The 24,147-nt window shown below is 44.9% G+C and overlaps 1 protein-coding gene across 1 annotated transcript in view; it reads right to left on the reverse strand.

The window, feature by feature from the left end:
- Positions 1-2,153: 2,153 nt before the first annotated feature.
- Slc44a3 (solute carrier family 44 member 3) overlaps positions 2,154-24,147 on the reverse strand; it is a 60,039-nt gene continuing 38,045 nt past the window's right edge. Inside the window, exons 12-15 of the mRNA XM_042680126.1 lie at positions 21,017-21,103; positions 5,662-5,799; positions 3,401-3,637; positions 2,154-2,407 (exon numbers count right to left, since the gene is read on the reverse strand). Of these exons, the coding sequence (XP_042536060.1) occupies positions 2,303-2,407; positions 3,401-3,637; positions 5,662-5,799; positions 21,017-21,103 (567 nt within the window). The 3' untranslated portion in view covers positions 2,154-2,302. The remainder of the gene's footprint in view (positions 2,408-3,400; positions 3,638-5,661; positions 5,800-21,016; positions 21,104-24,147) is intronic.

Below are 24,147 nucleotides of genomic sequence, written 5' to 3' on the forward strand. Positions count from 1 at the left end.
GGAAGAGTATTTTTGTGTGTGTCTGTCCTGAGGCTTGAACTCAGGGCCTGGGTGCTGTCCTTGAGCTTTTGTGCTCAAGGCTAGTGCTCTCCAACTTGAGCATAGCTCTATTTAGGGCTTTTTTGGAGGTTAATTGGAGATAAGAGTCTCATGGCCAAGCTGACTTTGAACTGTGATTCTTGGATCTTGGCCTCCTGAGTAGCTAGGATTATAGTCATGAGCCACTGGTGCATGGCTAAGAAGTTAATATACATACTGTAGGGTGAAAATAACATACTGCATCAGAAACAGGACGTGCTGTTTGATTAATAATGACAAGGCTACAATCACCGTAGCGAGCTGGTAACTCACTTTCTGACATTATCTCAGCCAAATGATTCCTTCTGGTGGGACATGACCTGTTGCAAGACTTGGGAATTTAAACAGTTCTTTTGCTGACACTGATAAGGAGGCTGTACATGTGCTCTGAACCACAAAACTGAAGTTTATTTGCCCCATTACAAGTCAGTTCAATGTTTCTAGAAACTGCCGTGTGCATCCCTTTCTTAAAGGAAACTTAAAGGAACTAAGCTAATTGAGTGGTATTGTTTAAGAACAAATATACACACATGCGTGCACGCACACATACACATATAAATCTATATGTATAGATTTGGATCTATACATATAGTCCACAGTGTAGACTGTGGCTTTGAGGAGGTGATAAAGGAGGAGAAAAGCCTTACATCACATTACTTGCCCTGCAATGAAGTCACATTGAACCTCCTTGTCAGGAGGGAGGGTAATGCTACCCAGACATCTAACAAATGAGGCTGCCAATCAATGTGCTAGATGGTCCTATTTGTTTAAAAAGGAAAAGCTCCCCCTGATGCCTGTGGCTCATGCCTCTAATCCTAGCTACTCAGGAGGCTGAGATCTGAGGATCGAGGTTTGAAGCCAGACCAGGCAGAAAAGTTTGTGAGACAATCTGTTAAGACTCCACTAAGCACTAAAAAGCCAAAATTGGAGCTGTGGCTCAAGTGGTAGGGTACTGGCCTTGAACAAAGAAGCTCAGAGACAGTACCCAGGCTCCAGGATCAAGCTTCAGTGGCACTCAAAAAAGGGTGTATGTGTAGTGGTTTGGGGGAGATGGAGGAGAAGATCTCCCCTTAACCCATCTAAATCTCCAGAGTCTAGGTCTAAATATCACAAATCTTCCCCTAAGCGAGTCCCAGATGAGACATTAGTTGTAATATACTCAGGCTGTTGGCTAATTAAAAAATAATTTTTATTGTTATTAAGATACAAAGGGATACCATTTCATAAGTCAGGTAATAAGTACAATTCTTTTTGGACAATATCACCCCTTCCTTTGCTCCACCCCCTCCCAAGTTTTCCCCTCCTATTGGCTCATTTTAAGGTCCCTTCTGCTTGATACCAAATAAATTACATCTTTGGAAATTCTGTTTATCTCAGTGGAGGCCCAGTTGTAGTGAGAGGCCAGACTTTGTTTTTAGGTCCCTAATGTAAGAATTGTACTTTGAAAAGTTGATAGATTTTGCGTATTTGTAGGAATAAAGTCCTGCTTTGCAGAAAAGCAGCATTTCAGACTTCTGCTGCCACAGGCCTTTTATAAAAATGGTGTACTGGTTTTATGCTCCCAAACTCATGGATTTTTCCTTCTTTCCTGGTTATTATAAAGGTGACGTAATGAGGGATTACAATTACAGAAGTCAAGTAAGGAGTACATTTCTTTTGGGACCATGTCACTCCTTTACCTTTTTTTGGAGAAAAACAAAACCAAAAAACATTTGTGAGACAAGGTCTCACTATGTGGCTTAGACTAGCCTCCAATTTTTATCCTCCTACTTGAGCCTCCTGAGTGCTGGGTTTACAAGGATGTACCACCATGCCCAACCACATACTTTTGCCGGTCTTGGGGCTTGAACTCTGGGCCTGGGCGCTGTACCTGAGCTGCTTTTGCTCAAGGTGAGCATTCTATCAAGCCACAGAGCCACTTCAGGTTGTTTTGTTTTTTGGTTATTTTTGAGTTGTTTATTGGAGATAAGGTCTCACAGAGTTTCCTGCCTAGGCTGGCTTAAAACAGCAGTCCTCAGATCTCAGCCTCCTGAGCAGCTGGGATTATAGGCTTGATGACCAAACATCTGGCTACACATGGTTCTTTTCAAATTGGTGCACATGAATGGGGTATTAAATGTTCCCAGTTGGTATCAAAAGGTCGTATGTGTTGAACATGCAAACCATTGTGGGTCTTATCAGATCATTGGCCTGGAAGATCACTTTCTCCAGGTACAGGTGTTTCTTATGTCCCAATGGGCCGGAGTTCTGTTCCCTCCTGATTCCTCAATGAGTCCTTGTTTTGCTGGGACCTTGAGTTGCTAAATTTCTGGGTCCTTTTTACAAAGCTCTGAAAAACAAAAGAGTGAAGGATGTGGTGTGTCTGCGCTGTTGGGAACCATTTACTAGTTTTCGGCCTTGTAGTCTGAGGGAAATTAATCCTTAAAAGTTTTATTTTCCTGTGGAATTAAAACTTTGGGGTGGCAAGTTGAGGTCTGAGACTTCAAAGTGCAGTTTTAACTGCAAGAGTAGGAATCAGGAAAAGACCAAGCTAACTTCACACAACCACCAGAAAGAGCCAACTTCCAATTCTCTGCCTCCCGAGTAGCTAGGATTATAGGCATGAGCCACAAAGCCCCTTCTGTTTTTATTTTTAATATAGAAACATGAGGATACATGAATTGTAATAAAACCATAGAGGTGCTTATTAAACTTCATCCTGCTGAACTGAGAGTGCTTTGGGTGCTGTTTAAAGCTAACAGGGTTTTCACACTGAAGTTTTGTTTTTGTATGTGTGACAACAATGTAAGATGAGGATTCCACTTGATGCTGGCAAAAGATGGTATCATTCTGTTGTGGGGGGAAAAAAATCCCTGTCTAGGCAGGATAAGGCAGATGAGCAATAAGTGTGCTGCAGAAAAGAACAGATGCCTGCTATTTCCAGATACATCTGGACACCGCTCAGGGTGTGCCTTGCTTAATGGAGGGCCTGGGGACTACAGATGAGTCAGTACTGGCACAGAAAGCCTGGTCTACAGTGTGTCTCCCTCTCCCTCTTCAGCTCAGTGGGTTATGACATACAAAATGTCTTAGAAAAACATCAGGTGTTAAACTCAGACTGCTCAAGGCATGTAACCTATAGCCTTTAGTAGCAAGGGTATTGGGTTGACTGCTGTACCTCAGGTCCTTTGGTGCTGCTATGACTGAGGAGTTACTGCCATCTTTCTAGGGATGAGGTTCAGCTTTGGAAAGCTGAGCTCACTCAGGTCTGTGTAGCGATAGAACCTCTCAGAGCTCTGGAAGAGGAATGAGCCTTGCCAAAGGAAACAAAATGTTTGCTTACCAAAAACTCTTGGTCCATGAAGTAGGGCTTTTCTGCAGATCCGTCATTGGTTTCCAGGTCCACAGCAAAACACAGGAGAAGTGTATCCAGCACAGTTCCAAACACAGACAGGAAACTGTGAGCCACTAGATAGGCAAAAAAAGCCACCAGTAGCAGAGGGACTGTCCATACCTGGAGCACACGGTTGTAGTTAAATGCCATCAGCCCTCCAAAAACAGTGTAGCATACCACCAACACCTGTCCAAAACCAGAATTTGTTGAAATCTATAAATCGATTGGTTAGAATGTTCTAGAAAGGTGTGTGTGTGTGTGTGTGTGTGTGTGTGTGTGTGTGTGTAATAAGTACTTCTTTGTATCCGTGACCTATTGGAGAGTGCTTGTCAGAAAATTTGGCAGGATGAAATAAGGAAAACAAAAGCTGTACCAAAAGAAAACTTCGTTCATGAGTATAGACGGGGAGATAACATTTTCATTTTATCCACAGCTAGTCTTCCTAGAGATTTGTACCTCTCAAAAGGGATTTCTGTTCCAGTTTTTCATTTAATACCATGATGTCACAAAACCATTTCCGCGTGAAAGCCATTCTATAAGTTTTGTTTTCGTCACAGGATAACAATCCATCGAGTTGGGTGTACCTCATAGTGGTACGTGACTAGTACTACATGATTAATGGACTAGTGTACTACATGATTAGTTCCTGCCCCCACCCCCCCACCCCCCCACCCCCGCCCCTTCCCCGGAGCTGAAATGGAAAGGCTTTCCAGAACTCCTGTGGGGAGAATCGGCTGATTCCATTTATGATGTATAATGATGATATTTTCCAGGCTTGTAATTACAGGCCATAATGTAGCTAATTCTTTAACAGATGCATTATGGTCATCTGAGGTCCTTGCTGCCCTTGGGTATCTATCTGTAAAGATGAACACGGAAATCCAAATCTACTTCCTCCTCAAAGCCAAACAATCACGGCTTGCCACATACTTACTTAAAAGCTCATTAGCTTTTGGTGTGTTTCTTGTGGGAAATGTAGGAAAGTGAACTAGTTGCCAAAGGAAAATAAAATGCTTTGCCAGAACATGTGCCCAAATTGGAATGATACCGAGATGAGCAATGGTCTCTGCTCAAGAGCATCACACATTTGTGAGGCATTTGTGTACATGCGGGGCTTCACTGTGACTTTTCTGCATGCTTCTTCAAAAAAAAAAAAAATTATTCGGAGGCTAGGGGCCAGTGACTCACACCTGTAATCCTAGCTACTCAGGAGGCTGAAAACAAAGGATTCCATTTCGAAGTCAGACTGGGTAGAGAAGTCTGTAAGACACTCATCTCCAATTAAATAGCAAAAAGCTGGAAGTAGAAGTGTGGCTTAAGTGGTAGAGTACCAGTTGAGCAAGGAGCTAAGTGAGAGCATAAGGCCCCGAGTTTAAGCCCCAGCACTGGCAAAGGAAAATAAAAAGGATTCAGATGACAAGAGAAATGCCACTTTGGCTCCATTCAGAGCCTTAACAACCCGTTTTACAGACTTAATAGCCTTAAATAATGCATACATTTCCTTGAAAAGAAATGAGTGATCCCCATACTTTTATGGCCAAACCTCTACAAAACATACTCATCTCCTATTAGTAATATATTCATTTTAGACATAAAAAAGTAGGTTAAAATTACACCAGTAACAAAGACAGACTGAGGATTAAATCTCTACCTGTGTATGGTGGATCCCCAAAAAGTTTCTATATTTTTGTTTTACCATCTGCCAACCAGGACCAGCTCACAGGATAGAAGGTAAAATGTGATAATGAAGCAAAACATCCACTATGGAAGTTGTCAAGAGATACACACACACACACACACACACACACACACACACACACACACACACTTTTTCTTTTTTGTCTGTCATGGGGCTTAAACTCTGGGCGTGGGTGTTGTCCCTCTGCTCTTCAGCTCAAGGCCAGGGCTCTACCACCTGAGCCACAGTGCCATTTCCAGTTTCCTGGTGGTTCATTGGAGATAAAAGTCTCACAAACTTTCCTGCCTGGGCTGACTTTTAAGCCCCAATCCTCAGATCTCAGACTCCTGGGTAGCTAGGATTACATACCGGCGCCTAGCTGCATTTTTATTTTTTACAGCATCCCTGGAGAATGAACTGAGGGCCATGTGCTTGCTAGACAAATGCGCTCCTCTTTCAAATCAATTGCTGTATGGCTACATTTTTTTTTTGTAGTCCAGCTACTTTTATTTATTTAGTCAAGACATCTCACCTTTCCTAGAAAGATTATGAAGTCTCCAAAGCAGTTCACAGAAGTAAAATGACTCGAATTCTTGGATAAGATTTTGAGTGCATCTTTTGCTGACGTACAAAAATCTGTCCCATTAATGGCAGTTGTAGCATAGGCATGCTAAAACAAAAGACAACAGTGAAAATATTGGTGATTCTCATAATGACAACAAGGAGCGTGCAAGGTACAGAAGGGGAGGGGGCGACTTCAAACCCACTCACCATCTCTGCTCATGACCTACCAGTTCCAAGTCTCAGCTTCGGATACCATGCAAATGTAGTCTCATAGAATTACAAGTTGGAAAGATGAATAAGACATTCTGGTCAATAGGGTGGGTTAAACACCCTACTTCAAACATTGGGAACACACAAATGATTTTTGTTTAAAGCATAGCACAGTTTGAGGGCAGGAAAGGAAGTATAGCTGCAGAAAGTAAGCAGACCGCAGTGATTTGTGAGGGGTGAACTCAAGGGTACAGAGGTTGGCAGCTAGGGATTTATGCCCTTAGGCTCTTACTACAGAACTGAGCTCCCTGACCAAATTCGGAATTCAGACTCATTCATACTCAGGCGCCAGCGGTCCCTGAAGCCACTAGAATGACTAAGATCTGGAAAAGTGCAAAGCAAAACCTTCTCCCCCACAAGGCCAGGGAACAGGGGAGCTACACAGACATCCCTGCTCGCAGAAGATGAAAAAGATCTCCTAGGAACAATCTACAGGACTCCCCCGCCCAGATGCATAACATGTGTGCTCTGAGAACATTCTAGAAAGAAATATTCAGTGGGGCATGGTTAAGATGCTAAGAGACAAATGGAAGATTAGCCCCGGGGGCAGGAGGGGGGAGTAGAACCCACGTCAGCTGAATAGAAATTCTAGAAGTGAGTGATACACCTCTTAAATGGTGCAGTATCAAGATGATACAACTGATTCTTTTTTGTTGTTGTTGTTGGTTGTGGGGCTTGAACTCTGGGCCTGGGCGCTGTCCCTCAGCTCTTTAGCTTGAGTCAAGAGCTCTATCACTTGAGCCACAGTGCCACTTCCGGTTTTCTGGTGGTTTATTGGAGGTAAAGAGTCTCACAGACTTTCCTGCCTGTGTTGGCTTTGAACCGCGATCCTCAGATCTCAGCCTCCTGAGTAGCTAGGATTACAGGCATGAACCACCAGCGCCCAGCACAATTGATTCTTTTATATCCTTTTTAGAAGCATTTTATATTGCTACATGGCTTCTATAATTTTAATCTTTATTCAATATAGATTCTAGTGGACTCTGCTATGTTTGCACACATGTACAAGTGGGACTAACTGTTACAGTTATTTTGCTATGACAAGTAACAATGCAATGAACATCTTATTCTTGATTTTGAATAACTAAAGATGAATTTCTAAAAATAAGATTACTGTGTGTGTGTGTAAACATTCATGTGAGAAGATTTATGGGGTGATTTTATTTCCAAAACACTTTCCCCTTAGGACTATTAGGTAATTTCAAGATCATCCACTTCCAATTATCTTGAAGTCTCTGAAATTGCCATTTCTAATAAAGAATTAGTTACATTCCTAAGAAAATACCCTGGAATATTTTCTGCTTAGGATGTTGTTCTTTTTGCTTAGATGAAGAGTGAAATTTTTTTTTAATTCCATGATTTATCCCATGATATACCTTTCTGAACACTTCAAAATCATCCTAAGAAAACCAGTCTACTGGCCCCAACGGCACAGGTCTCCATCACAAGAAGTGGAAGAGGAGATGGTGGTTGAGAAACAGGTGTGTGATGAAGGAAAAATTCAAGGCTCTTTTACCCAACTCCCTCATCACCAAAAACAAGAGGCTGCTAGCCAGTTCCCCATGCTTCCTAGAGCAGGGATCAGATTAAATCCTTGCAAAGATGTTTTAAGTTCCACCCAGAACTTCAGGTGTCTGGTTTACAAAGAATACATTAAAATTTGCTTTTGAAACCTCCAACCCCGTTGGCAGGAAACTGTTGCACGCGGGGGGACTTGAATCTTGGATGGGGATATGGAAATTCACTGGCTCATAATGTTGAGGTAAACATCTTCAACACCATAAGGTTTTCTCAGAGTCCTGATAGACCAGTCTGTGTTGAGTGTGGGGTATGGCAGGGACATGGAGAATGGCAAACTCGTTCTTCTCAAGTCTGACACCCAAGATCAAGAACATTCTCCTAAGATCCCTTGGGGAATCAGTGAGACCCAGAACTTTTTAATTTTTTTAATGCTTATTCTAAGCTTCTGGATATTAAACTCTCAATTTTCCTTAGGCTAAATGCTATTTAAGAGTGTGGGCGGTTAAGGGTGTGGGTTCAAATCTCAGATACTGGTCTTAGGCTAGTGATTTTACCTCTCTAAACCTCCATTTCCTCCTCTATAAAGGAAGCCACAGCATGGACTATAGAGGGATGGATGTTGGGCGGATGAAAGGACACATGCCCCATAAAGCGCCTGGCGATGGAAAGTGTTCTGTGCAAGGTGGCTATTATACACAGCTCACCAGAGATGACCTCATTTACAACCTGGAGCACAGAGAAACTCTTTCATCACTTGGGGGTGAGGGAACCTACAGTTTCTTCTCTCTCTTTTTTTTTTTGACCTCAGGCTTTAATCTCTCACATCTCAGGGATACAGGATGGATGGGCCACTGGTCCCAGTGTGTCCCCACAGGCCACCCAATCTCTGTCTCCATCTTCAGCTTCTGTACCCAGTTCCTCACATCCCCCTTCTAAATTGAGGTTCTTCTTACTGCACTTCCTGAGTCACACAGGGCTGTACAGGTATTATAGGGATTTCTTTTTGGTACCATTCAGAAGCAATAAAAACAGATTGTGCTCCTGGCACTGGTGGCTCACGCCTGTAATGCTAGCTACTCAGGAGGCTGAGATCTGAGGATCTCGGTTCAAAGCCAGTCCAGGTAGGAGAGTCTGTGAGATTCTTATTCCCAATTAACCACCAAGAAACTGGAAATGGTGGCTGTGGCTCAAAATGGTAGAAAGCTGGTTGAGAGCAAAAAGAGCACAGGGACGGCAACCCAAGCCCTGAGTTCAAGCATCATGACAGAGGGAGGAGGGAGATAAGATGTACCCCAGATGGCTGGAGCTGGGCCTAACAGAGGCTTCCCAACTCATACCTGTGGCCCTTTAAGGTTTTGTCCATCTGTCTTGTGTGTGCATATAACTACGGGAGGCAAACATCCATCAAGTGCCTACTATCTACCAGGATGTAGTAAATGTAGTAACTAATTTAATCCTCAAAGCAACCTTAGTCAGATAAGGCAGCCGAGGACAACAAAGCACCGAAGGCTGGGTGGCCTGTCCCTGTCCCACACCTGCCACCTGCAGGAAGGCGATCTCTGATTCCTGCCGTGCAGGAAACCACAGACTTTGAGCTGAGCTTTGTGCTTGCCTTCCAGAAGGGTCCAAAGAATTGAATGGTACTCTCACAAGAGGTGCCCAGATACAGAGCAGGGACCATGGCTGGACAGTGTATGGAAAGAGGCTGGGTTCCAATGGTGCCACCTCTAAAGGCCTGCTGATCAGCCTTTGTGGCACCTGTCACCTCTCTGTTGTCCCGTTTCTGCCAATGGTGAAGTTCTGTGCTGGAGATGTGTCTTGTCTGTGCCCAGACCTTCTCACCCCCTACTCTGCTCACATTATTCCACCTCTGTTTCTCATCACCGCTCAGGGAAACAATCACCATGGTCCTATTATTCCCATCTTCCAGAAAATTCTAAGTATTGATGAAAAAATGAGAGAGCTAAGTATATATGGAATAGAAATGTAGATTCTCTCTTTAGTTTACATTGAGAATTCTCCAAGAATGTCCATCATAGCTTTTATGGAGAAAGCAGAGAGCCTCCATCCGTCTCCCCTGCAGCCCAAACTGGAATGGTTTCTTCTTAGGATGGCAAACTGTGAGGTTAGTTTTCAGTCTTTTTAAAAAGATAAATAGAGACAGGTGCCACTGGTTTACCCTTGAAATCCTAGCTACTCAGGAGTCTGAGATCCTGAGGATCATTGATTGAAGCCAGCCCAGGGAAGGAAAATCTGTGAAACTCTTATCTCCAATTAACCACCAAAAAGCCAGAAGTGGAGGTATAGTTCAAATGGTAGAGCACTAGCCTTGAGTTAAAAAAAAAAAAAAGCTCAGGGGAAGCACCCAGGTCCTGAGTTTGAGCCCCAGGAGCTGCATACTTTCCATTGAGGAAAGTATTGGTCAAACACCAGGCCATTAATGGCCAGGTCTGTTTTTGTGGCTTCCTAAACAAGTTCTCATAGTTAACAGCAAGAGCTACCAAGAACAAACTTGAGAAAGAATTGAAAGAAATACAGTGAATTCTGCATCTGGATAAATCTCCATACACATGGCTCTACAGGAAAAGGTACAGAATCAACCCCTCACCAGTTTCCCCCTGAGCTTCTTTGGCCACAGATGAAGTTTGTGCAAACAGCCTCTAGGGCTGAGAATCACCCTTCACATCCCCACAGGAATTCACTGGTCACCACTGTCCAATGAGGTGGCAATTGGAAAGCCTGCCCGCCCTCTCAGGGGTCCAGCCAAGTGGAGGGGGGGAGGCTAGAAGGAGGGAAATGTCTTTGCTGTGAACTACTACAGCTATAGAAAGTAGGTGCAAGGCAGCGTGGGCATGTTTGCTCTGAAACTTTATTTGCTTTTTGCATATTTTTTAGAATGGCTTTATGATTTCCTTGCTCAACATTAAAAAAAAATCAATAATCCAGCACCACAAAAAGACAAGGAAGAAAGATCACTGATCTGCCCTCAGAAATAATAATGGCAGCTAATATCACCTGACCATCTCCCAGAATTCCTCTGCACGTATACACTGTTGCTGATGGATGGCTGGATGGATAGATGTATTGAAAGATAGAAGGACTGAAGAATGGACATCAGGGAATGAGTAAGGAAAAACAGAACAGCACTCCATAAGGTGTTAAAAGTGTGCATGTCCAGTTGATTGTAACCAAACCAAACAAAAAAAAAACTACACCCGGACTGAAAGAATTGCTGAAAACTGTGCCTTCACAGGCACGCCTTAGGTTTCCAAAGAAATAGAAAAAGTGCTAAAACCATTTACTGTCTTTTCCACTTTTTCTATTTTGAGATAGGTCTTTCTAGGTTACTCAGGTTGGCTTTAAACTTGAGATCATCTGACCTCAGCTTCCGGGATGTGGGGATTGGGTATGTACCACCACACCTGCTGTTGTGAAGCTGCAGCGTAAGTTAGGCAGCACTGAGGACAAGGGACGCTCTATCACCTTCGTCTGCCTCCTGGTTTCTATGAGGTTCGTTACTATTCTGATTTTGCTAGGATTTACATACAGAGGCTCCGTGGGTGGCAGCCCTCTTTTTGTGTGTGCCAGTACTGTGGCTTGAACTCAAGAGCTTGGACGTTGTCCTTTAGTGTTTTTTGCTCAAGGCTGGTGCTCTACCACTTGGGCCACACCTCCATGTTCAGCTTTTTGGTGGTAACTGGAGATAAGAATCTCAGTGGCTTTCCTGCCTGGGTTGGTTTGGAACTGTGATCCTCAGATCTCAGGCTCTTGAGGAGCCAGGATTACAGCCATGAGCCACCCACAGCTGGTCTGACTGTCTCAGTTCCTTAGGGAACAGCACTGCCCATGCCTGCCCCTCATCCCCCTGCTCTGCCCACCTGGCTTTCACACCAACCCCAAAGATCCCACAGTCCCTCTGCTTGTACATGCTGCTGCTCCCCTGCTCCCCTCTCCTGTCTGTACCGCTGCTGGCTGAGCAGTAAGTGAAGATGCTTTTGGCAAATCAAGAATGCCTTCCAAATACTTCTTCATAAAAAAAAAAAAAAAAAGCCAAAAAAACCTTGAATTCAGCCTGGCACTGGTGGCTCACACTTATAATCCTAGCTACTCAGGAAGCTGAGATCTGAGGATCAAGGTTTAATGGCAGCCTGGACAGACAAATCCAAGAGGCTCTTTTCTCCAACTAACCGCCAAAAAGCTGGAAGTAAAGCTGTGGCTCAACTGGTAGAGTACCAGCCTTGAGCAGATAAAGCTTAAGGAGTGCTCAGGGCCCTGAATTCAATTCCTGGCACTGGCACAAAAACAAACAAATAAACCTGAATTCAACTGATTGGCTCGTGTTTTTTTTCTTTCTTTCACTGGACTGTGTGAATGTTACCTGCATTACTGCCTCATTTTACCTCTGAGGAAGATGGGCCCTCAGCTAGTACTCTGACCGACACGCTGGAACCTCCTCCACAGCCACAAATACCCCACTCAGGCAAGGCCATCTTGCCAAACTTTTCTCTTGGCTAATCTAGGAAAGTCTTCATCGGGCCTGCAGCCAGCTCCCCTCCCCCAGCAGTGATGCGCTCCTGAATGAGCTGGCAGGGCCGGCCCTGAGACCATGCGCAAGTGCTGCCTTGATCCAATAAGCTCAGCCCAGTTCCAGAGCCCTGTCATGCCTATTAATCTCATTTGATCTGTGCATAATCAGGAGGAAATGAGCAAGCCAAAAGGGAGGCCTGGTCTTTCATAAGGAAAAATTAGACCGGGGTCCTGCAAAGGATGGGCTGGGGGTGGGGTGGGGGGGACACTGGGGCAGCTGCGGGCTTCAGGCTTTATTAGCAAAATGAACAAGGCACATGTGTCCCTGGGTCATGGGACCAGTGTTCTCCTCACCCTTAACCTTGACAAGGAGCTGTAGACAGGGTAATGGCGCCGGTAAGTCCATGGCTTTTGGTACCATACAGAATACCACCTAGTAGTACAGTCATCCTGGGTTAAGTGTTTCAGCCTCTGGACCTCAGTTTCCTCATTTGTACCATGAGGGTAATACTTAGCAAAAACTGAGTCCTAAGGATTCACTTCGCTGGGCACCGGTGGCTCATACCTGTAATCCTAGTTACTCAGGAGGCTGAGCTCTGAGGATTGCAGTTCAAAGCCAGCCTGGGTAGGAAAGGCAGTGAGACTCTTATCTCCAATCAACCTCCATAAAACCTGAAGTAGTGCTGTGGCTCAAAGTGGTAGAGCACTCACCTTGAGCAGAATAGCTCAGGGACAGCACTCAGGCCCTGAGTTCCAGCCCCATGACTGACCGAGAGAAAGAGAGAGAGAATCTACTTCAATGGTGTGTGCAAAATGTCTACCTTGTGTCTATTATGCTGTCCAAAGACCATTTCTAGGCATTAGAAGGCTGGCTTTTTTTACTTAAGAGAATGGAAAACATCTCTAAATCTCTAACTGAAATGTCAGAAACTGGAAATGGTGAGAGAAAGAGAAAGAGCCAGAGCCAGAGAGTGGAGGCAGAAACAGTAATGCCCATGTGTTTTTCATATCATACTGGGGAAATGACTTTTTTTTTCTTTTCTGCCAGTCCTGAGGCTTGAACTCAGGGCTTAGGTGCTGTCCCTGAGCTTTTGTGCTCAAGGCTAGCACACATCCACTTCCAGCTTTTGTTGTAGTTAATTAGAGATGAGTTTCGTGGGCTTTCCTTTCATGGCTGGCTTTAAACCACGGTCCTCAGATCTTAGCCTCTTGAGTAGCTAGGATTACAGGCATGAGCCACCAGCACCCAGCATGGGAAATAATTTTAAAGCTGATGTCTGTTCCCCATCGGACTCCCTGCAGGTTGGCTCAGGGCTGGCAAAACTAGAGTTGGGGCCACATGGTTATACGATTTGTTGTTCGAATTCAAGAAATTGCTGCCAAATCCAATATCCTACATGTTCTCCTCCACCCCCTTGTGTCTTCCAGAGATTCAGATCTGACTTTAGGGTCTTTAATCCAGTGTGAGTTAATTTTTCACTGGGGTGTAAGGAAAGGTATTTCATTCTGCAGTTTTCCCAAGATCCTTTGTTGAAGAGGCTGCCATTTCTCCCTTGCCTATTCTTGGCCACCTTCGGCCACATGTGCCAGGGTTTTGTTTCTGGGTTCTCTATTTTGTTACAAAGGTCTATATGTCGTCTATCTAGCACATGTCTATATTTATGCCAGCACTAAACTGTCTTCGTTACTGTGGTTTTGTAACATGACATATTTTCTGAGCCCCAAAAGGCTACCTACTTGTCTTCCCATTTTAACTCCTCTTCTATCAGGTGCGTCTGCTGAGCGCATGTATGGTTCAGACAGCTTCCCAAGAAAGGGCAGCTCTTCTGAGCCAGGAATTCCTTCTTCATCACCTCCCTGCTATTCTAAACAAATCGTAAGAGCTGAGCAAAGTCAGCATGAATTCAGGGTAGGTGTGGAAGCAAAGGGGGGACCTTCCCAGTCATCCCTCAACCCACAGACACGTACAGAAGATCTGTGCTGGCCAAACTCCAGGCTGGGAACTGGTACATCACTGAGTGAGACCAGTAACCTCTGATGCTTTGGCCCTCATCAAGTTCCTTTGTTGTAGCTTTGATGAAGACAAGCCTTGGGCATGGCAAACATGCCCCGCATCCTTTCTCCACCCACACAGAGACGCATCCGATGAAGTCATTCAGCCTCAGCTGTCTCAGGCCTGGGATGAATGTAGGTCTTGTAAATATACTTTAATCCCACCCCCCACTGCCCCTGCCAATGGAGGCATTCTATAAAAGGCAAACAGGGGACTTGGGGAATGGAAGATGAAACCACAAGAATGTTCAAAGCCTGGAGCCAACTGCCAAAACTTTTAGGAACTTTCTAGCCCCACCTACTTAAGAAAGCTTGCGGAGCCAAATGTATCCACTTGGCTTCTTCCCTACTGTTCAGGGAACTTGTGTCTCAATGTGTGTAGACTGCTGGGAAGGACCATGGCCTGATTGATTATCCTAACACATGGATGATGTTGTACCACCACCTCATCCTCCTCATCCTCCTCGTCCTCTGCCTCCTCCGCCTCCTCCGCCGCCGCCGCCTCCTCCTCCTCCTCCTCCTCCTCCTCTTCTTCCTCTTCTTCTTCTTCTTCTTCTCCTCCTTCTCCTTCTCCTTCTTCTCCTTCTCCTTCTCCTTCTTCTTCCTCTGTCTTTTGCTTCTCTTCCCTAATGTATTTCTTCTCTCTCTTCTCCACATACCCCATTCCAGCAGGACTCAGGCTTATGTTCTAAGACCAAGAGAGGGGGCCTGGAAGACACCCAGGCTACAAATCTTAGTGGCTTTTGTTTCCTAATTTTTTCCCCTTGGTTAGTACTGCGTCTTGAACTGGGACCTGGGGTGCTGTCATTTAGCTTTTTCACTCAAGACTGGTGCTTTACCACTTGAACAAGCTGAGGGAGCATATGAGGCCCTGAATATAAAGCCCTAGTCCTGGCAAAATAAAAAGATTCCCACTCATCAGGTAGAGTCTAAGGAGCCACGAAGGTGCCAAGATATTTTGTCTACTACTGCATGGCTACACCTAAAAATTTGTATAATCCCATGGTAGAGGGAGAGAGCAAGAAAAAATTAAATTTTTTTATTAACTGTCTAGTGGAATGAGAGCTCTAAGTCAGAAATTAGAGTGAGAGACACAATACAGTGTTCCTTGCAATGTGAGTTTGTGGCTGAGATTCACACGAACGTGAAAACTATCTGAAGAGGAGACTCAGGTGCTGTAGCCTAGGGCACCGTCAGATCCCCACTGGTAGCACAACTCAGTCTCTGCTAGAGCTGAACCCTCTACGTGTATTCGTGTATTCCCCAACTGCCATGACTCAGCCTCCTTCCTGACAGGAGTTTATCTCTAGTCTCTAGCCAACAATCGCTTCCTTCCCGCCCCCCCCCCCCCAACTTCTCTGTGTCTAGGAGGAGAAAGCTGGAGAATGTCAGTTGAGGGATGGACCTACAGTCAGTGCCTTGCTGAAATAAGGCGTGAGAGAGGGAGAGGGCCTGGCTTGTGGCGAAGGGCAGAGCTGCTGTTATTTCAACTTTGTTGCAGTTGAAGAGCCAAAGACAAAGGACATGTGAAGAAACCTATTCTCCATCATGGGGATGATTAGATTTGTGGCAGGAGCTACTTAATTATTTCATTTCCCACACTAAATGAATTGGGGAAATGTTGACACCCATCTGTCATCTTGACATCTTTCATCGTGAGCAGCCTCCTGCACTCTACCTGTAGTCCTAGCTGAGGGTCCAGGCCAGACTTGGGTACCAGGGTGTCTACCACAGGCACTAACCTGCAGAGGGAAGGGATTAGAATGTGTCTGTTCCATGGCTTCCAGATCCTCCCATCCACACAGGGCTCATCACAGCTGTGTCTTCATGAGTCACTGCTTCCTTATTTAGGAGGAAACTGGGTTTTGCTGCCCCTGAGGTGGTTTTCTTTGCGCTTCTATTTTGTTGGTCGTGGGGCTTGAACTCGGGGCTTGGCTGCTCTGTCCTTGAGCTCTTTTTGCTCAAGGCTAGTGCTCTACTTCTTTAAGCCACAGCTTCACTTCCAGTTCCCTGGTGGTTAATTGGAGATGGGAGTCTCACAGACTTTACCCTGGCTAGTTTCCATCTGCGATCCTCAGATCTCAGCCTCCTAAGTGGCAAGGATGACAGATGTGAGCCACTAGCGCCTGGCTCTGAAGATGGCTCTCCTAGATGGAAGTTAAAACCATGAGTGGCTCTCCCCACTATTTCTAGTGTATTCAGACACATCATGTTGGGAAGATACAGAGATTACACTGGGGTTCTTCATGTTCTGTGTGGAGCTCAGGCTTACAAGCTACTGCTATTGGAAACAGCCCCAGCTACCTTTGCTGGGTAATGTCACCCCTGCTCTTAGTTGTTGAAAATAGAGAGAGGAGAAAGAAAATGAAAGCTAGATGCAGAAGCGAGTGGTGGGGGCCCTGGAACCCGAAAACATATTAGCTTTAGACCTGTGTGACCCCTGGTGGCTGGAGAGACTTGCCTATTGCTTTGCCTCGCTAGAGATGGAGCACTTAGTAACTCAGCTAGCCCAACAGGTGGTCAGCGTGGTGGCTCTGGGTGAAGATGGGTTAGGGAAGAGAGAAGATTCCAGTAGATACTGATTCTCCGCCAACTGACTGCGTGAGTTTACTGAATAGCCTGGTGAGTGGACACTAGTTCAGGTATTATAGGATGCAACCCGGAGCTCACACACTTCCCTGTAGGTAGATGATGATACTAATAACACTTTCCATTTGTTTAGGAAGTGCCATTACATGCCAGGCCAAAACTAAGAGCTTAAAAAAAATCCTACCTCTAATTTATCATAATCCCATAGACAGGTGAGCCCTGTTTGACTCTTGTGTCTCTTGATACTTTGGAACTTTGATGAGGAAAAGCAAAGACTTGCAAGTTAGCTGTTATTTTCTTCTCTGTACATGTCAGGAAAATTACCACTTTACCTCTCAAAACCCAGAGTTTTTAGGTTTAAAAAAAAAAAAGCTGGGTTCTGGTAGCTCACCTGTAATCCTAGCTACTTAGAAGGCTGAGATCTGAGGATCCCAGTTCAAAGTCAGCCCTGGCAGGAAAGTCTATGAGACTCTAAAACTCCAACTAACCACCAGAAAATTAGAAGTGGAGCTATGGCTCAAGTGATAGAAAAGTTCAGGGACAGTAACCAGACCCTGAGTTCAAGCCCCACAGCTGACAAAAAAGAAAAAGAGCAAGCAAGCAAACAAACAAGCAAGCTGGGAACTGGTGGCTCACACCTGTAATTTTAGCTACTCAGGAGGCTGAAATTTGAGGATCATGGTTCAAAGCCAGCCCAGGCTGGAAAGTTCTTAAGACTCTAATGTTCAATGAACAAGCAAAAATCTAGAAGTAGACCTATGGCTAGACTTGAGGAAAAAAAAAAAAAAAAAAAAGCTCAGGGATAACACTCAGGCTCTGAGTTCAGGCCCCAGAACTGGTGAGCGCATACGCGCGCGTGCGCGCACACACACACACACACACACAAGTTGGAAAAAGAACATCCATACAGGGGATTTCTGAGGGAGCACAGGCAGTTAACACACTCAAGTAGATCAGTACGTGGTCAAGGCCCAAGACAAAACCAGTGTTCATATCTTCAAAGGCTGCACATTTCAGAGCAAGTCAAAGCCACCCCTGCTGAACACTCCCTTGTCTCCCAAGAGAGTTGCCTGATTGTCCCGTTGCCCCTGTCGCCCTTCCCATAGTAATGCAACCATTCATTTAACAAATATGAATCGTGTCTCCCAGAAGTACAGGACTTCTGAGTCACTCTGGGGGTTTCAGACAGTCCAGTCTAAGATGGCGGCTGCCTGCAGGCCTAAGTCCAGAGGCCCATGTGCAGAAGAGAGCTGAGGGTGTCACCCTCCTGGGGCCTAGGCCACAGCAGGTGGGAGCTCCTGAGAGGCTCCCAGAGAAGCTGCACAAAGCCCTGGTCATACACTTCCGAGCCTGGCTCCAGGAAACAGGAGGATTCCGTTTGTCTTCTCCCAGACAGTCTGGGGCCTCTAACAAAGAGGTGCCTTAATTCCTTTCTATCTGAAGTGGTAGCATTTGCCACAAAACAGCTGGCTGCGGGCGGGGATTATGATTGGCTATAAATGAGCCTTCATGCCAACGATCGTATTGACACACGTGTGAGTATTCTTCTTAAACACGCATGCGAGGGGTGTGCCTCTCTACATCAGCTGGCTGCCCCAGAATAGCGCTACACCAGCTGGGGTGGGGGAGAGGGGCACGAAGTAGAGCCACCTCTGCCACAGCAGGGCTGGGTGGACACTCCATGACAAGGTTACCTATTATGGCAAAGGCGGTGACCAATAGAACTTCCTCTTCCTCAGGACCTTTCCACTGTTTTTCAGAGTCAGAGCGCTTTTGCTCTATTTGTTATTCCTCCCTGAGATCCATGCTCTTCTGGGGAGAGAGGAAGTCACTGGCTTGGGATGAACCCAAAGTCACCGGTCGCCTTTGCTATTGAGGGACAGGGAGAAAGAGAGGCATTGACACGGAGTTGGCTGCTAGGGCCGGGGAGAGAGAAGGCTTTGAGATTTTTACACAGTCAAGTCGGCCACAAAGGCTCAGAAGACAGACCAACATTATGCTCACTGAAGCGGGGAGCGGGGAGAGTTGGCAGGCAGGGCAGGTTGTGGAGCAGGGGGAGGGGAGAGATGAGCATATTCCCCAGGAAGCAATAGGTTTTTCTCTGTGCCTGATTCTACCACCCTGTGGGGCCTTTCTGACCGGTGCTAGTTGTTTGTGAGAAGACAGGAAGCCCAGACCTGTGCTTACACTGATAGCAAAGGAAGGGAGGTGACACTTTTTTCTTTTTCTTTTTTTTTCCGTGTTAGTCCTGGGGCTTGAACTCAGGGCTTGGGTGCTGCCCTTGAGGGTTTTGCCACAGCTCCACTTCTGGTGGTTTGGTGGTTAAATTGGATTTAGGAGTCTCAGGGACTGTTCTGCCCCAGGTTGGCTTCAAATCACGATCCTCAGATTTCAGTCTCCTGAGTGACCAGGTTTGCAGGTGTGAGGTAGCACGTTACTGTTTGCATCAAATCAAATTTGTGAGGTGCTGGTGGCTCACACCTGTAATCCTAGCTACTCAGAAGGCTGTGATACGAGATCACAGTTTGAAGCCAGCTGAAGGCAGGCTTGAGACTCTTATCTCTAAAACAAGCTGGAGGCGTATCTGTGGCTCAAGTGGCAGAGAGTCAACCTTTGTAGGGAAAAAGCCAAGCCACAGGGAAAGGCACTGCATTCAAGTCCCAGTACTTGCCTCCCGCCTCCCTCCCCTCTAATTTCACAAAGCCAAAAACATGTCCTTCAGAATAACTGAGCAGAGTGAATGTGAAAACAGGAGACAGTGATTTCCAAATGTTTAGCTGCAGAGACCTGTCGTCAAAGGAAGCCTTCAGGAGACGACTGGCCCAAACCAAGCATGATTGCAGCTGCTGTGGTTGACTAGCAGGATGGGGTGGAGCGGATGGAACCAGAGCCCATCCTTGCTCCTCCTCACTCCAGGCTTCCCCCTCCGGATGGGGAGGGGCCTGCAATATGCCCCAGGGGCTGCTATGGGCAGCTTGAAAACCACCAGTGAAAGAAGGGATGCAGAAAGAACTCACATTCTATAACAACCAGGAGTCTCAGAGGCCCATGTGGCCAACGTATTCGCATCCATGGCCTTATGCCTTTCTTCTTTCTCGAGTCTAAATGACCCTTAGCCTCAACTTTTCATGCAAATACAACCTGTTTTTGTACTACATCTCCAATACTTTAATGGTGTAAGATGATGTCCAGAGTTATGCACTCAGTTCTAAGGAGAGAGCCCAGGCATCTCACAAGTGTTGGCTCTATGACCCATCACTCCAAAAAGTGCCACGACATGCTGACAATTGTGTTTTAGCTTGAGGGGATCCAAGTGAAAACCAACTATGCTCCGAAATACACTCCAAGATTCTTCAGAGCCTTAAAAATAGAGCTGAGCTTTTCTTTCTGGAATAATAAAAGGTATTCTTATAAGTACTACTTATAAGACATTAAACATGGACGGTATAATTAGCCCCTTTACTTGTACTGGTGCATTTATTAGGGAGATGGGCAATGATAAAAACTACTTCCCTTAAGTGCGACCTCCGAGAACATTTAAATTATAAAACAGCCCGCTGACTAACAAAAACACTGCATTGTGTAAATGTGAGGATGGGCCATTAAACTTTCCTAGATGATCGACAGAAAAATAAAACATGTATTTAAATTTTCATCAACTTGAAGATTCAGGAGAGGGGAGAAAAAAAAAACAATCTGAAGTTCAAACAATCGCAGGATATCCTGTTTATGATTTTAAAGGAATATTTATAGCTTGAAAAGGAAAGGCTGGTGAAATATAGAAAAATGAGAGAGGCAATTCTCCCCCACCTCCACCCCCCCAAAACAGGAAAATTATGGCCTTTGAAGACAGTGAAAATGAGCTCTTAGTGGATGTATATTCATTATGTCAGGGTTTCCAAAGACGCCCTCTGCTTGCTTGCTTGGTTTATTTACTTATTTATTTATTTTACTTTGGTCAGGAGAATGACATTTCTTTCAGAATTTGAAGAGTATCTCTAATAGCCTAAGGTTCTGCAAACCACAGCCTGGGTGATCCATTTAGATCATGGATGTAGCTACCAATGATTTTATTTTACAAATTTAAAATGGTTGGGGAAAGAAACAAAAGGATACCTTAACATGTGAAATCCTGTGAAGGCCAGCAGCCATCAATGAAGTTGTACTGGCAGACATTTTGTCTACAATGATGGCGGCAGGATTGAGTGGATTCAATTGAGAGTATACGGCTTAAAAGTCTAACAGATTTACGTGGTTTTTTTTTTTTTTTTTTCTTTTCCTTTCACAAAAGAATTTGCCAGTCTCTGACCTGAGAGCTAGCAGCTGCCCCGGGGTACTCTGGGGGTAGAGGGTAGGGCACATACCTGGTTGAGACGAAGCAAATATCGGGATAGACACCAACACCCACAGGAGCAACAGCCTCTGGATGCAGCCCTGGACCATGTGCTCTGCTGTGGGATCAGATCCAGACCACGGCCACAGGAACAGAGGGAGGGACAGAGGAGAGAAGGTGAGCAGGCAGCATCCAAGGGGTCACTGTTTCCATCTGCCAGCCAACACACCTGGGGAATCCTGAGAGCTCTCCTTCCGAGTGGGAGAAGCTCTGTTTTGTGCATGCTTTCAATGACTATCATTACAAAGAGCTAAATTCCTCTCCTGGGCTTAGCTGTTGTGGGGGATTGTTAACCTCAGCAGAAAGGGATCAAAACAGCAGATTCAGACTCTAGTCGAGAGCATGCCTCTCATTCTTCATCTGCCTCTGAGGGTGGTATCTCCAACAGTACACTGCGCTTCGTAAATTTGGGGTTTTATTTTATTTATTTGGTGTGACAATCCTGGGACTTGAACTCAGCACCTTGGCATTGTTCCTTAGCTTTTGTTTTCTTTTGCTCAAGGTTGGCATTCTACCATTTGAGCCACAGCTCTACTTCTGGTTTTTTGGGGATTAGAGATAAGAGTCTCACACTCTTTCTTGCCCAGGCTAGCTTTGAATCTTGACCTTCAGATCTCAGTCTCTTGAGTAGCTAGGATTACATAGGATTATAGGCTAGAGCCATTGGCGCTTAGCAGGATTTTTTGTTTTGTTTTGTTTTTAAATTTTGGACACAGATTCTTGCTGAGTAGCTCAGACCAGCCTTCTTGAATTCCCAACCCTCCTGCCTCAGTGTCCTTGGTGCTGAGATTAAAGGCATGTACACTGTACACTGTACCTGGCACAGTTTGCTTTTCTTCATCACATTATACATATAATTCTAATACCATATAACTAATTTTCACATAGTAAAATAGTTAATTGTCCTACAGTATAATTTTTGGCAGATGTGTGCCATTGAGTCAATTTCTCATTATCAGGCATCCAGGTTGCTTTCAGCTTCACTTTGCCCTCTTAACCCAAAGTTTATGTTCCTGGAAATTTTACATCCCAAGGACACAAACCAACCAACCAACCAACAAAACACAGACCCTGGGTATCTGCCCACATCAATAATCAAATTTGACTTTGGGGGAAATGAAATCCTGTTATGAAACGTTCAAGGTCTACATCTCAAGGAACAATTCAGCCTTTGGAAATATAACTAGGATTTGTGCATAACTCAAAAGTGAATAATTAAATAAAAGGCCTGGGGGAAGGGCACCTCATTCTGTCTTGCTCATGCCCCAGAGAAGGAAACATTTCTTGCGACCCATCCTAAAATAGTGTGCTGCAAGGACCCCAGGAGTAACTCAGCCTTATATGGACATTTTCTTGCCCCAGACTTAATTCAGTTGGATGAAACTTGATCTGGATTCTCTTTGGCCTGGCAGAGGCTTTGAATGAGCCAATTTAGTGTAGGAAAGATCACACAGAGCTGTGCAAAATGTTTTCAGTGTAGACAGTCCCGGGCTGTAAGGCCACTGCAGATTTGTTTTATTTTCTTTTTAACCTAAGAAAGGCTCTAGTTGCCAGCAGTGTCATCACTAAAAAAAGGAGCTGGCTGCTTTGATGTGGAATTGGGATGGAAAAGGGGGTGAAAAATAATCATTCAGACCTTGGTCAGAGTGACCTTGGGACTTCTAGAAACTTCTCTTCTGGGTAATGGAAAGCTGCTTCCCCAAAGGGCTTAACATGGCTCATTGGAAGAGGGATAGCTAGCTCCCAGCTGGTCATTTATTTATGATAATTTACCACTAATACATATGTTAACAAATGAATATATGCATACTAAAACATAAATATAGTGTTAATAGTTAATACATAACTATGTCTTCATATAGGTAAACACACACAAAAACAGAATATGTATGTTTGTGTGTACGTACATATGCACGACTATATTTTACATAAAAGGCTGTGACATTCAAGAAATCTTTCTGAAGGTCTCCCAAGACTCCAAAATTCAGGAGCCAGAAGTAACTAGATTTGCCCCCAGAAGAGCTAGCAATGTGTCTTCAAATACCAAAATGGAGCCAGGCGAGACTTTGATAGAAACACAAGGAAATATTCTCCGATCAGAGGCAACTGCTCAGCATGCATTTCAGAAAAATGGAAGCCAGGTAATTTTCATGTGAAATTCAGTCCATCGTTTTCTAATTGACATGCTACTCTCAAATCTTGATTGCAGACTTTCAAATGCCAACAACTCAGATGTCTGCCTAAAAGGGCAAAGCTAAATAATTCTTAACTATAATACAAGCCCACGTGTCCGATGTCCTCCATTTACGAAGGACATAGAATTAAGTGAGTGGCTCTCAAGGGTTAGACTCAGGTAGCTTGCTGAAAACTCAGATCAAGTCTTGAAGCCTGACGTCGGGATTGGGGAAAGATGAACAATGTGTGAGAACAGGAAAGTTGGGTGAAGTCCAAGCTTCCTTGTGTAGCAGGCTAGAAATACCATGAGAACAGCTGTTTTCCTGGTGTTCTGGTTTCCACTGGCATTCAGAACCAAATGTGCATGGAAATAAAACCCAGGGAGGAGAAAATTCTCAACACAAAAGCCCTACAGTCCTCTGTCCTTTGAGCTGAGATGTAGGTCAGCTTGCCCATTTCTTGATTTCAAAAAGCATGTGTGCACCTCCCCTTCCCCCCAACACATTTACACAGAGTTCTGACCCTCCCTCTCCTCTTTCCTCCCTCTCTCTTTCCCCCCTCCCTCCCTCTCTCTCTTCAACCCTTCCTCCTCACCCACACCCATTACTTCCCTGTAGTACGTGTTAGAAAATGCAGCAGGAAGGGCAGGGAGGTGGGTATGTCAGCATTGAAACAGAAACCATGTTATAATGTATTTTCTTACTGTAAACAAACCATGCTAAATAGTTACAAACACTGGTTTACATTTCTCCTGCAGAAGCCAACCCATTTGATCTACATTGTGTGTGTGTGTGTGTGTGTGTGTGTGAGAGAGAGAGAGAGAGAGAGACAGAGACAGAGACAGAGACAGAGAGACAGAGAGAGAGAGATGTGCTAGTACTGTGTCTTGAACCAAGGCATCATGTTCTCACTTGGCTTTTTCACTCA

Source organism: Dipodomys spectabilis, unplaced genomic scaffold, assembly GCF_019054845.1.
Source record: "Dipodomys spectabilis isolate Male_0828 unplaced genomic scaffold, ASM1905484v1 ptg000002l, whole genome shotgun sequence".
Lineage (NCBI taxonomy): Eukaryota > Metazoa > Chordata > Mammalia > Rodentia > Heteromyidae > Dipodomys > Dipodomys spectabilis.